The 12,629-nt window shown below is 35.3% G+C and overlaps 2 protein-coding genes across 4 annotated transcripts; both read left to right on the plus strand.

The window, feature by feature from the left end:
* The first annotated feature begins 770 nt into the window (after nucleotides 1-770).
* On the plus strand, nucleotides 771-4,243 carry LOC306853815 (uncharacterized protein). 2 transcript variants are annotated; one of them, XR_013782772.1, is made up of 5 exons: nucleotides 771-940; nucleotides 1,598-1,708; nucleotides 1,905-2,042; nucleotides 3,028-3,192; nucleotides 3,651-4,243. XR_013782772.1 is itself a non-coding variant. In XM_079391464.1 (4 exons), the coding sequence occupies exons 1-4, from the start codon at nucleotides 938-940 to the stop codon at nucleotides 3,112-3,114; spliced, it is 339 nt and encodes a 112-aa protein (XP_079247590.1). In that variant the 5' UTR covers nucleotides 776-937; the 3' UTR covers nucleotides 3,115-4,243. The 2 variants fall into 2 exon arrangements, 1 of the variants encoding a protein (XP_079247590.1); XM_079391464.1 differs by having other exon boundaries at nucleotides 776-940; nucleotides 3,028-4,243.
* A 496-nt stretch (nucleotides 4,244-4,739) lies between these two features.
* LOC306853698 (fructose-bisphosphate aldolase A) lies at nucleotides 4,740-9,894 on the plus strand. Of its 2 annotated transcripts, XM_079391306.1 has the most exons (8): nucleotides 4,740-4,912; nucleotides 5,902-5,965; nucleotides 6,393-6,511; nucleotides 6,605-6,871; nucleotides 7,049-7,209; nucleotides 7,802-8,060; nucleotides 8,201-8,400; nucleotides 8,833-9,894. In XM_079391306.1, exons 3-8 carry the CDS (start codon nucleotides 6,400-6,402, stop codon nucleotides 8,926-8,928), a joined length of 1,095 nt encoding a protein of 364 aa, XP_079247432.1. In that variant the 5' UTR covers nucleotides 4,740-4,912; nucleotides 5,902-5,965; nucleotides 6,393-6,399; the 3' UTR covers nucleotides 8,929-9,894. The 2 variants fall into 2 exon arrangements, with proteins under 2 accessions (XP_079247432.1, XP_079247433.1); XM_079391307.1 differs by lacking the exon at nucleotides 4,740-4,912 and having other exon boundaries at nucleotides 5,889-5,965.
* The last annotated feature ends 2,735 nt before the right edge of the window (nucleotides 9,895-12,629 follow it).

Consider the following 12,629-nt stretch of genomic DNA (forward strand, 5'->3'; position numbering starts at 1 on the left):
TATAAATAATGTGTAGTGCAAATTATGCTCGTTTACTGCATTCAGTGCATCATATTGGCTGTAAGGGGTCCTATGATGCGATTTCAAGTTTTGCTTTCTCTTTGGAGTGTTACAAGCTGATTGTGCATAGATGAGATCCCTGAAGTTGCAAAGACTAAAGTCTCAAACCCAAAGATATATTCATTATCAAAGTTAAGACTCGTCCACGCCTGATTCTCTTGATCTTTGAAAAATTTGATCCACTAACTCTTTTTCTATTTTCTCATATTTTGAGTGGGTTATCATTACGTTTAATATTTCTAAGAATTGAATTGAAAAAGTGTGTTTGGAAACAGCACGAAATCCCATTCAAATTGAATTTATATTGATTGATAGATTTAAAATTTGTTTTTGTTGTTATTCATAGAAATGCTGTGGAAAACTGATATTGTTAAAAAAATGCAAAGAAAACACAAATCGTATGACTGGTAGATGTCACTTTTATTTAGAGTTGGAAAACATAAAAATAAGACATCAAGTATATGTTCCCTTGTGTTACATAGCTTAGTTCAAAGTATTTACATTACGTTACTAAACGAAATACGTTAGCAGCTACTGATTACTTTTTAAAGCATGTATTTTGTAATCTGCAGTGAAATACAGCCCTGTATATAACATACAAATTATTTGGGACGCTAAATGTCTAACATCAATTTTATGAACGTAAAATCCGAGTAATTTCTAATTTTTCTTACGTTTTCACTATGGATCAAGTTTGGTCCTTCCAGGGCGCCGTACACTCGGAGGAAGTCGTATCTCGGTTGCTAGGACAACATTGGTCAGCTTCGCTACAGAACAATATGGTATCTGAAGTAAATATCTGGTTTCATTAAATTAAATAAACCTACTGATAACTGAAAACCCTGGTCAATTAATTTGGGAATGCAGGGACGGTATAATGGTATGTACTGATTGTTTTATGTTTGCTACGTTATGAAGATTTGATTTCTGTAACAGCATCTGTGCGTTTCTAAACCAATCTAACGTTACTAACGTTAGCGGTTTTCCTTACAAATGAAGTGTAAAGCTTTTTTTTATTGCATACTGTGCAATACTGGTAATAATAATATTAAATAATGTATAATAATAATACTGATAATAAACGGCCGTATATATTTAAATGCACACTAATATAGCCTACACACAAATTAAAATAGGTGTTCAGTCAGACTTTATTACATTAATCTCGTCTTTCACTAAGCATACATTACATTTCTCAGCTCTGTGTTATTAAATTACACAAATCAGAGTGTAGTAGCATTATTTTCTGATTTCAGATAGGTGCTCCCTTACACGTCTAATTTTAAATTTATATTTTAACATGTTTATATGTTTAGGGGCCATTTGTGATATGAAGTAAAGTTAATAATGAGAATAAACATTTCACAGGGATTAAAAACCTAGTAACTTACAGAGGTGAAATCCTAAAATGCTTATTTATGAAAGAAATAACAGTAATGGAAAAAAAGCTAATTCAAAATACTAATCAATGCTCTTTTTCCCATAAGATGTACTAATAAGAAGTGAAATATAGTGATGTATGCATCTTCTCTGTCAGGCTGTTCCTGTGTGGGCTCTTTCCCTCCCGCTGCCTGCCATCATCATGATCTCTGTGGGACTCTACATGATTTTCCTTGCGGCTGTGCTGTGGTGTCATTACTGTCTCAAGGTACTTCAGCATAATCACTTCCTCTTTATAAAACTTTTATGTTAGCCAAATTACTGAACAATATTCTAGAATCAATATCTATGGCAGTTGCTATACAGTAGCCTTTCTGTCTCAGATGTAGCCTGATTTTTCACTGCTTCTTTCTTCTCTCTTTTGGGTCATTTTTGCATTGTGTAACAGCTCTCTGACTTTGCAGGCCAAGTGTGATCCTCAATGTTCAGATTGCTGCACAAGTTTCTCTCCTTGCGAGTACTGTTTAGTATGTGCCCAGTCATGTGACTGCCGTCCACCATCTCTGCAGTCCTGTCTGGACTATTCCTGTCCCTCCCCTAATGTAAGTCACACATTCACTGTCTCTTCCTGTTTTAAGCTGAATACACTCTGTACGCTTTATGCTGCAATTTTGCCACGTAAGACTGAAGTCTTTGATCCCTTAGTGTGATATGCTCTACAATAAGATTTCATTTGTTAACATTAGTTAATGCATGAGTTAACATGAACTATGAGAATTCTTTGTTCTCAGTTAGTTCACACTGCATTTGTTAACAGATACAATCGCTGGTTTATATAGTAACATTAACATTAACTAAAATGAATAAATGCTGTAGAAGTGTGTTTATTTTTAGTTAGTCATGTTAACTAATTGTAAAGTGTTACCAATGGTCAGTGTTGGGGAAAGTTACTTTTAAAAGTAATGCATTACAATATTACGTTACTCCATAAAAAAGTATTGTGTATAGAATTATTGTGTTAGTTACTTTTTATGGAAAGTAATGCATTGCATTACTTTTATGTTACTTTTTGCCACCTGGGTTGGGCTTGCTTGTTTTAATTTTTTTTTTAAATAACAGAAACTATATAAAAAAAAACAGTTATATTTTTGGCAACTGTAAAGGCCTTTTTACACCAAAAGTGAAATGAATGAATCTCACTCTGAAGGAAGTGCCTCTGGTCTACGATTTCTCTCAACACGGGGACTGGAGAGGTGTCAGTGAATAAATGGGAAAACAAAGTAACTTGCGTTACTTATTTGAAAAAGTAACTCAGATATTTTGTTGTAAATTTAAAAGTAATGTGTTACTTTACTAGTTACTTGAAAAAGGTAATCTGATTACACAATTCGTGTTACTTGTTATGTGTTACCCCCAACACTGCCTCATAACATTATGATGGTATTATTAAATAACCTTATTATCAAAGAACTCAAGTGTTTTTGGTTTTTCTGAATAATAAACAGTTTATAAAATCCTGCCTATCCATGCCGATAAATATGAATAGAACTGGTATAAGACTGTTTTTCCTGATTTTGTTTAATGTAGTGTGCGATGTGGGATTGTGCCTGTACCTGTCAGCCTCCAGAGTGTGACTCCATCAACTGCTTCTGCTTTGAGATCAAGTTTAAGTAGAAGGGTGGATGAAAGGAAAAAGATCCTCCTCATTTTAAAAGATGCCTTAGAAGCTCCAACTCCAAGTGACACTTAAAAGTATGTTTTAAGCTCTAGAGAAACTGTGATTCAGTCTTTGGCTGTTCTGTAAAGTTTGCATTACCGCATTCTTCCTATTCACAATTTAACTATTCATTGATTTAATTAAAATAAAGATTCAGATGTGCACTTATTGGGAATATTGTTCAATTGAATCATGTAAGACTATTTTTCTCATACTTAATAAAACAGCATATATATTACAAAACAGCACAAAACATACTATTGTAGTAAATGGTTATTGGACATATTTCATTCATATCGGGATGAATGGGATAATTCACACCGGGTTTCCAAACAGCTGTAATTGCTGAAGTACACAAGCATTGTTTTTTATGAATTTGTAGCTTTTGGCTTTAAGAAGTGCCATGAACTTTTAAACATTACGTTTAGCATTTTTACATTTTAAGCACAAAAAGATTTTTACATTTATGTACTTTTTTGTTTATTTTTTCTAGTTTTCCAGTCAGCAATAATCGCCTGTGTGTTTCTCTTTGGCATCATTGTATTTGGTAAGATGGCATTTGTGCTTCATACAAAGAGAAATATGGATATGAATCTATAAACCATATATGCTGTTCAATGTATCTTATTCTGATCCAGATGTCTTTGAAATGTCTGGACTATATGCTCACCTATATTTATATGAGATACACTTTTATATACATATAGTTCTGACCGACCAATTTTAGATTCGATTTCTTTTGTGATATACTGTAATGCTGTAAAAGTGTAACAAAAACTATTTCCTATTTTTACTGATCTAATTGTTTACAGGGCATCGTCTCGGTTATTACATAAGAAATATGATCTAACTATGTGTGCGTATTGTATTATGTAAAATGTGATAATGTATGTGGCGATATTTTGAATGCTTACAGCCAACACACTATGTCAAAGTCACTTCTTATTGATGGTCCCTCTGTTGCCTGGCAAAAGTCTTTTTTTTTTTTTTTATAAATTAAAGAGTTTTTTATGAGGCTTTGTTTACAGTCGATTTATTATCTATCAAGCATTGGTGGTGAGATATTAAAAAAAAGATTTTACATTCTTTGTTGGATTGTCCTGGATTTTCTGCGTCGTTTATGAAACATGCAGTTTAAATAAATGTTCAATTTATTTGTTGGAAGCTTCTAGACTTTTCTATAAAGGCTTTCTATTTTCTATTTTCATGTAGCTCTTGCTGATTACAGCGATTTTGTTGAGAAGATGTTTGAGAGATGAAAGGTCATGACAGAAGATCTCATGACAGTAGATCCCTTTTCTGATGACAGTAATCTCATAGATAGAGGAGGTTTATAGGGAGTGCATGGAGTAACATCAAAGAACATCACGCAGAAGTTTGATTCTATTATTGAAGTCATCTGTAGACCACCAGCCCCCCTTTGCATCATTATTTAACAGGGATGGCATTAATGCATGCTACAATTAATGCATGTAGCAAGAACATTAATAATCATATACCATGTCTATGCCATTCAGAGCCTTTCTCTTTAACCTTTCTTTGCTGCATGCCAGTGTCCATGAATGTCACATCGCCCTTCTCCGGTTGCATCGTGGGTTTGCCTGCTACTAAGATTAGCCAAACCCACGGAATGTCAAAGGTCACTTTGTCTGAATAAATACAGGTCATCTAGCACCAAACGGGTGTCACAGACTATCCAGACCTCCTCTGCCTCCATTTGGAGAGTATCTCTTGCTCACTTCATCCAAAAACACGGTAAAAATGTGCATGCTCTTTTCTTTTGTTCTGTAGTACAAAAATGTGAATTGCAGAAATACGCTACTTGTGTAATATATTGTTTTATTGCTTTTATTTAAATGCATTTGCAAATTATCTTCTACTGCTGCATGATTGTATTTGTTTTTATCACATATTAATATTATTATTAATCTACTACTACTGTAATTATTCATATTATTGTAAAAATAATTATTTTTAAATACTTTCATAATTTAGCCAATGACTGAAGTGTTCCATCAGTAAATCATTCATAATTCTTAATTCTCCAAATAATTGTCTTGCTCAGATACCTAATACAAAATACTGACCAACAGAATCTTTTTTTAATTTTTTTTTTATCATGAATTATGTTAACCAGCTTTATTGGCTTTGCTTGATATTCAACATCCCAAAGAGCGCTTTTAGACCCCTTTTCACAAATCACAACCTGCTCTATAATGCTCAGCTGGACCACTGGCTTTGAGCCATCAAATTATTGTCTATATTTAATTTGGCCTTTGGTTGAATGCAACTTGAGCAGAGGGTGTTACTGGAATGTTAAGAGCCTCTTGTTGAGCCGTTCTTCAATGTCCAGTAGACAAAGAAGCAATATAATATAACATCAGATTTAATTTTATTAAAGAAAAACACATATTAGCGTTAGTTTATAGCCTGTTAAATACACTCCTAAAAGCACAGAAATAACTGCACACGCATGACAAGGTCATATGTTTTGGCTTACATCAATGGAGCGCTTTAAAATGTCCCTTCCAGCTCTGTTTCCTGCATGTGCACTCTGTCACGTATCACAAGAACATCTAAAACACTCCCCTATTGATGCGTCAGTCTTAAACCCGCCTTCCAAAGCACATCAGCCAATCGTCGTCTCTTCGCCCTGTCAATCAAAACAAGCCTCGTGTTCTGATTGGTCCAGCTATCCTATTGTGAAATTGCTTAAAAATTTCCTTCCTTTATTGCATCCGCAGAACAACGTGGCTACGCTGCAAGTGTGGTACAGAAACAATCGCTTCCTTAACGCCCATTTAATAGGTGAGTTTTTTCTTAATATAAAACGCCGACATCCAGTAAAAACAAGCATATCTGAACAATGCTAATGTTTCGCTAGTCTCTTTTTCCGATATCATGCAAAGTTAACAGTTGCGTGGGCCGCACAAGGTCATAGGTGTTTGTATCTCAAGGACATGTTGCATCAAAACTCGTCGAGAAGTAGCGAACAAAAATGTGTCTAGAAGAAAGAAAAATAAGTGCTTTTAGTAAGGTTTACGATTTAAGTACACACCCATATCTGAACCCTTGCTCTGACTCTTTGGTGTCGATTTAAGAATCACCTGTTTCATTACATGATCTTAGGTGAATGGTTTTGTAATGTGATTCACGTGTTTGTACTGGTATTCAGAATAATTTCATCTCAGAGGTCATATAAATGTGTGTTTGTCTCTCACACCTTCCTCCACAGAGTCAAGATGCCTCACGCTTACCCATTCCTCACTCCAGAGCAGAAGAAGGAGCTGAGTGATATTGCTCAGAGGATTGTTGCTCCTGGCAAAGGCATTCTTGCTGCAGATGAGTCTACAGGTACTTCAAGACATTCAGTTTTTGTTTGTCAGTAACCAATCCATTTGCTCATCTAATAACGCTCTTTGATCTCAAATCTTTGTTCCTGTACAGGTAGCGTGGCCAAGCGATTCCAGAGCATCAATGCTGAGAACACAGAGGAGAACAGGAGACTGTACCGCCAGCTTCTGTTCACCGCAGACGACCGCGTCAAGCCCTGCATCGGAGGCGTCATCCTCTTCCACGAGACCCTCTACCAGAAGACAGATGATGGCAAACTTTTCTCCCAGCTCCTTAAGGAGAGGGGCATGGTAGTTGGCATCAAAGTGGACAAGGGTGTAGTTCCCCTGGCTGGCACCAATGGAGAGACCACCACACAAGGTGAAAATCCCATCACTATCTATAAAATAGATTATCAGGTAGTAAAATTACACATGGTATTTTATAACCTCTCGTATCCACTTAAATGCTGGAATTAGATGGACTTTGTCCATAGCTGAATGGTCACAGTCACTTGCTTATGACTCATTAAATGCTCATTTGCCTCTGTGTTTGCAGGTCTGGATGGGCTGTATGAGCGCTGCGCTCAGTACAAGAAAGACGGGGCAGACTTTGCTAAATGGAGGTGTGTGCTGAAGATCACTTCCACAACCCCCTCAAGACTGGCCATCATTGAGAACGCCAATGTGCTCGCCCGTTACGCTAGCATCTGCCAGATGGTACTTACAGCTATATATCCATGATTTTTGGGTTGTTTTTTTTATAGAGAATGATTATATTCAGCATAGATGCATTCAGTTTATCAAAAGTGAAAGTAAAGACATTTATAATATTACAAAAAAAAAAAATAATTTCAAATAAATGCTGTTCTTTTGACATTTCTGTTCAAAGAATACTGGAAAAAAGGACAGTTTCCATAAAATCACAACTGCTTTCAACATTGAAAATATTAAATTTTTCTTTAGCAGCATATTAGAATGATTTCTGAAGGATCATGTGACACTGAAGACTGGAGTAATGATGCTGAAAATTTCAGCTGTGCCATCACAGAAATAAATTACATTTTAATATGTATTAAAATAGATTTTGTTTTTAAATACTAATAATATTTTTCAATATCCTGTATTTTTTATCAAATAAATGCAGCCTTGGTGAACATGAGAGACTTCTGTCAAAAACATAAAAAAATTGTAACCACCCCAAACCTTTCGATTGTATTGAATATTAAAATAATTAATTATAAAGTAATTCATTACTATTATATTAATTTGTAATAAAAATAATTTCACATTTTGTCATCTTTCTCCTTAGCATGGCATTGTGCCCATTGTGGAGCCTGAGATTCTCCCTGATGGTGACCATGACCTGAAGAGGTGCCAGTATGTGACCGAGAAGGTTCTGGCTGCTGTGTACAAAGCCTTGTCAGACCACCATGTGTACTTGGAGGGCACTCTGCTCAAACCCAACATGGTGACCGCCGGGCATTCATGTTCCCAGAAGAACACCCCTCAGGAGGTCGCCATGGCCACTGTCACAGCTCTTCGCCGCACCGTTCCTCCCGCTGTGCCTGGTTAGTAAAACAACCCGCAGTTACTCACTCAGTCATGACAGAGTCTTTATCTTATCACAAGCCTGCTTGATAAATTCTTAAGCATGTAATTATCATCGTGCAGTATAGTTACCTCATACCACACCCCTTTCTCTCTGTAGGTATCACCTTCCTGTCTGGAGGCCAGAGTGAGGAGGAGGCCACACTCAACCTGAATGCCATGAACCAGTGTCCCCTGCACAAGCCTTGGGCCCTGACCTTCTCCTACGGTCGTGCCCTGCAGGCCTCTGCCCTCAAAGCCTGGGGTGGCAAGAAGGAGAATGGCAAGGCCTGCCAGGAGGAGTTCGTAAAGAGAGCTCTTGTAAGTTTTATTAACTTGAGATCATCTACTGGATATTTATACGAAAACCCAGTTTTGTAACCAGATTTTCTCTCAAGCACCGTCTCTAATTGTAGTACAAAAAAAAAAAATCTGGCATGTTTTTTTTTTTTTTTCTCTAATGACTTCCAATTAATTTTATAATTATTTATGTTTTTTTTTCATTATTTATTATAAATGGTTTATATATAAATACAAATGTTTTTTTAATCTATCATGTCTGTGTATATGTATTATACAGTGTTTTTTATTTTATATAAATATTTGTTATTCATTTGTTTTTATTTTTGCTTATTACATAGAATATTTTTTGAGATTCTTGATTGTAAGAATGAAGTAATTTGTTCAGGAGGATTAGCATTTAATGCATGAACATTTTAAAGCAACTGTTTTGTCTTGTGTTTCTATCTCCAGAACAACAGCCTGGCCTGTGTTGGGAAGTATGTGTCCGCTGGAGATAAGGGTGCTGCTGCTGGAGAATCTCTCTTTGTGGCCAACCATGCCTACTAATCACCAGGAAGCCTTTTACATTTCAATCCTCATCATGTTTCTAAAGAATCACTGAACCCGAACGCATCTATACTCTGTCTGAACTCATCATTTGACCCATTCCCTTTTTCTTTCTAGTGTTTATTGCTTTCATGTGTGAAAACAAAACTATGAAACTAAGAAATTATATTAAAGAGTAATGGTATAATAATAATATTGTTTTTGCCCTAATCTCCTCCCTCTTCCTTCTTTTAATAGCACTCCAATGTATTGTAATGTTTACCTCTTTAGAGAAACGTTGCTCTAGTACTTATAATAACTGTATTTGACTTGCACAATGCACATATACCTTTCAGGGGTATATTATTATTATTGTTTAATATGATGCACACTGGAAAAAACATTAAACATTTAAACCTTTCACTGCTAACCTAATTTTTGTTTCGTTTATGCTGTTATTCAGACAACACATCATTGTGAGGATTTGTGTCAGTGTCTGTTGGAACATTTCTCTTGAATATTTATCTGTTCATCTTATGAACCTTGTAAACCAACCCAGATGCAAGAATGTAAATTTATAGGATGATTATCATAAGATTATCATCATATCATCTGCTGCTTTACAATTTCAATTGCAAGATTATTATCAGTAAGCTGTTTTGTAATTGTGCTTTATAAACTCTACTTTATGAAATATCTATAAATATTATTTAAAATAAATGGTTCAACGCGAATATTAAACTGGCCAAAGCATGTGATTTCAGCCCCCCAAAAAGGTGTTTTAAACCTTTAAAAATTTCACACTTTGTCAACACCCTGTAAACTGCCATTATTATTTTTTAAATGTTTTTGACTCGGTTTATTGGCAGCTGGCAGTAGATGTATGGCCTGAGTTCAAAACAAGGAGCTCATAGGGGTTTCAGAAGTGACATTACTTGCAGAAACCTTTATGTCAGAATGTAAATAAATATATTTGATTGCAAACTGATTAATACATTTATTTTCTCATCAAGTAAATTTACAAATTCTTTTATATTTTCTTATAAATCAAGAAAATTTGTAACAAAAGTTTTGTAAATCATAGTTTTCCATGTTTTACTCTATAACCTAAAACAAAAACATAATTCAGTGTTATTCGTAGAAATGCATTAAATTTAGAGCAAATCTGAAAAAGATTATGATGATGAAAAAAAATCGAATCTTACTCGTATGAGTCCTGTGCTCCAGCTGTTCCTCAAAATCTGGGAGCACTTCAGAGGCTGGAGGTTCATGAAAATCATCCATTTCTATAATATTCTGTAGAGAGGTGTGATCTAAAGGGGGAATATCAATAATATAAATTAATATTATGTAATTTGAATAAAATATTACATACTCAAATTGGTTCTTCATTTAGGGGCACTTTTGGCTTGATATCTTAAACTTCTCTAAAATAATTGTAAATTTGTTTCTGAATTAAAATTCTCATATACCGAGCAGTTTCATGTTTTGGATTATGGCAGTAAACCTACCCTTGTCCAGCTCTTCTGTGAAGTGATCTGCTGTCGAAATGAACTGGAATGCCAGTCCTGATGTGGCAGGATGTCCTGTTCCAGCTGTTCCTCAACAGTAGGGAGCACTTCAGAGGCTCTACAATGTGGATAAAAGTGTCTGCTAAATAACTAAATGTAAATTTATAAGAAAATGTGACAGGCGGTTTTCCACGTCTTACTCCATGACCTGAGACAAAAACATAAATCAGTGTTATTCAATAAAATACATTACGTTTAGAGCAAATCTGACTTCTGTAAAAAGATTATGATGATTAAATAAAAAATTTAAAAAACACTTGGCGAATCCTAGACACATTAAATCATTCATGGGGATGCATCTCCTCCAGATTGAGCCTCTGCTGTGGATTAGGCTACAGAGAAGCACAGATCATCTGGCAGCATTCAGTGAAATAAGACAGGAGACACGTCTGATTATTAGCTTGTACTTTATATTTGCTCTCTTTGAAGTTATTGTGCTTTTTTCTGATTAACAGTTCAAACTGGTCCTCTTTGTTCTTTGATGATTATCTCACCTTATAAGCAAGAACCAAAAAAAGGGAACTAACATACAACACAGGTGAACAGAATAAACTAATTAGGGTAACTGCCTTCACGTGCTATTGGAATTATCATAAATACGAGTTTCCTAATCGGAAATTGGATGTGAACGGCCTCTCAAGTCGTATTTACTACTGGGAAATTCTGAAATAATTTTGACACCAGAGTATCCGAGTTGGGCGGGTCATAAACTTTAAACATGGTGCAGGGGACAACCATTGCTGCTGTCAGCGCTGTTCTCACAACAGCTACATCCCTTTGTCTTGTCGCTAAAGTAGTGTATTTATAGGCTAGATATGAACGATCATTCGAAGCATATTGTATTATAAGCAGTGAAATAAACATGTATTTGCCCGAAATTCCAGAATTGTCAGCAAACTGCATGTATAGACGTCAAGACGCCCTGCTCCACTACAGAGGCTGGATCAATTTCTACAATGTTCTATAGAGAAGTGTGATCTAAAGGGGGAATATCAATAATATGAATTTAAATCACATAAAGGATTTGAATAAAATATTACATACTCAATTTGGGGTAGTTTATATATTACATACTCACCGTACTTTATTTAGTACGGTGACGCAAGTTTGGTAATGACATCTAATAAACCTGTCCTCAACAATGCAATCTTAATATACGCTCAGATCAATAATTCATTTCTTATCTTTAAAATGTCACTCCACAGCGATGCCATAAAAGAACCATTTTTGGATGCACAAAGAACCATTCAGTCAGAGGTTCTTTAAAGAACCACCTCTTTATAATCTGAAGAGCCTTCTTTCGCCACAAAGAACCTTTTGTGAAACAGAAACGTTCTTCAGATGTTAAAAGCTCTGTATGGAACCATTTAGACAGAAAGGATCTTCTATGGCATTGTGAAGCACCTATATTTGTGTTTGTGGGACAGTGACATGTTTATTATAAAAAAAATCTTCAGTACTCGTAACATATCACATTCATGTGATTTTACAATCAGTAGGTCTCAGATTTGATCCGGCCTCACTCTACACCTTCTCAGCCTAAGCCAGGACATGCTTCCAGCTTTTCGGCGAGAAAAGAGTGGAATGAGACGTTTCCAAAACCTCTTCTCCTTTTTCACCTTTCTCCCATCACTAATATCACCAGTACCAACAGGCGTCTCATCAAGATGATGAGGATGGGTTTCTGCCGTGATGGTGGTGTCCAAAACATGTGTGGAATATATCATTTAAAAATATGTGGAAATTTAAGACACACTTAAAAATGTCTAAATGTCACTACATTATGAATCCAAAAAAACCCAGTTAGGTTTAAAATGATAAAAAAGACAGACTACTGTCAAAACCAAAGTTATTTTGACATTAACCAAAACTTAAGCAATTCATTAGGCCTAGTTGTTTGCAGCTGTTTTATATTATTTTAATGGATTTGCAGTCATACATTTTCATTTTACTAGTCAGAAGGGCATTTATACATTTACCTGAACTTCAGCTAGCCTATAAGTTTATAAAAAAAAATTACTGTCAGATGGACAAATTAATATTTACTCAAACTTTAGCTTCAAGCTTACTAAAACATAACATTTTATTTTTACTGCGAGATGGAGCAGGGGCCCCATGACAAGAATAGCAATGCATAGATATTTAAGATTA

This window comes from Barbus barbus, assembly GCF_936440315.1.
Source record: "Barbus barbus genome assembly, chromosome: 3".
In the NCBI taxonomy this organism is placed as follows: domain Eukaryota; kingdom Metazoa; phylum Chordata; class Actinopteri; order Cypriniformes; family Cyprinidae; genus Barbus; species Barbus barbus.

Coding starts and splice junctions, on each gene's coding strand:
- LOC306853698 (XM_079391306.1), top strand. CDS start 6,400: ATGCCTCACGCTTACCCATTCCTCACTCCAGAGCAGAAGAAGGAGCTG. Junction 6,512..6,604: donor TGCTGCAGATGAGTCTACAG/GTACTTCAAGAC, acceptor GTTCCTGTACAG/GTAGCGTGGCCAAGCGATTC. Junction 7,210..7,801: donor ACGCTAGCATCTGCCAGATG/GTACTTACAGCT, acceptor CTTTCTCCTTAG/CATGGCATTGTGCCCATTGT.
- LOC306853815 (XM_079391464.1), top strand. Junction 1,709..1,904: donor GGTGTCATTACTGTCTCAAG/GTACTTCAGCAT, acceptor CTGACTTTGCAG/GCCAAGTGTGATCCTCAATG. Junction 2,043..3,027: donor ATTCCTGTCCCTCCCCTAAT/GTAAGTCACACA, acceptor TGTTTAATGTAG/TGTGCGATGTGGGATTGTGC.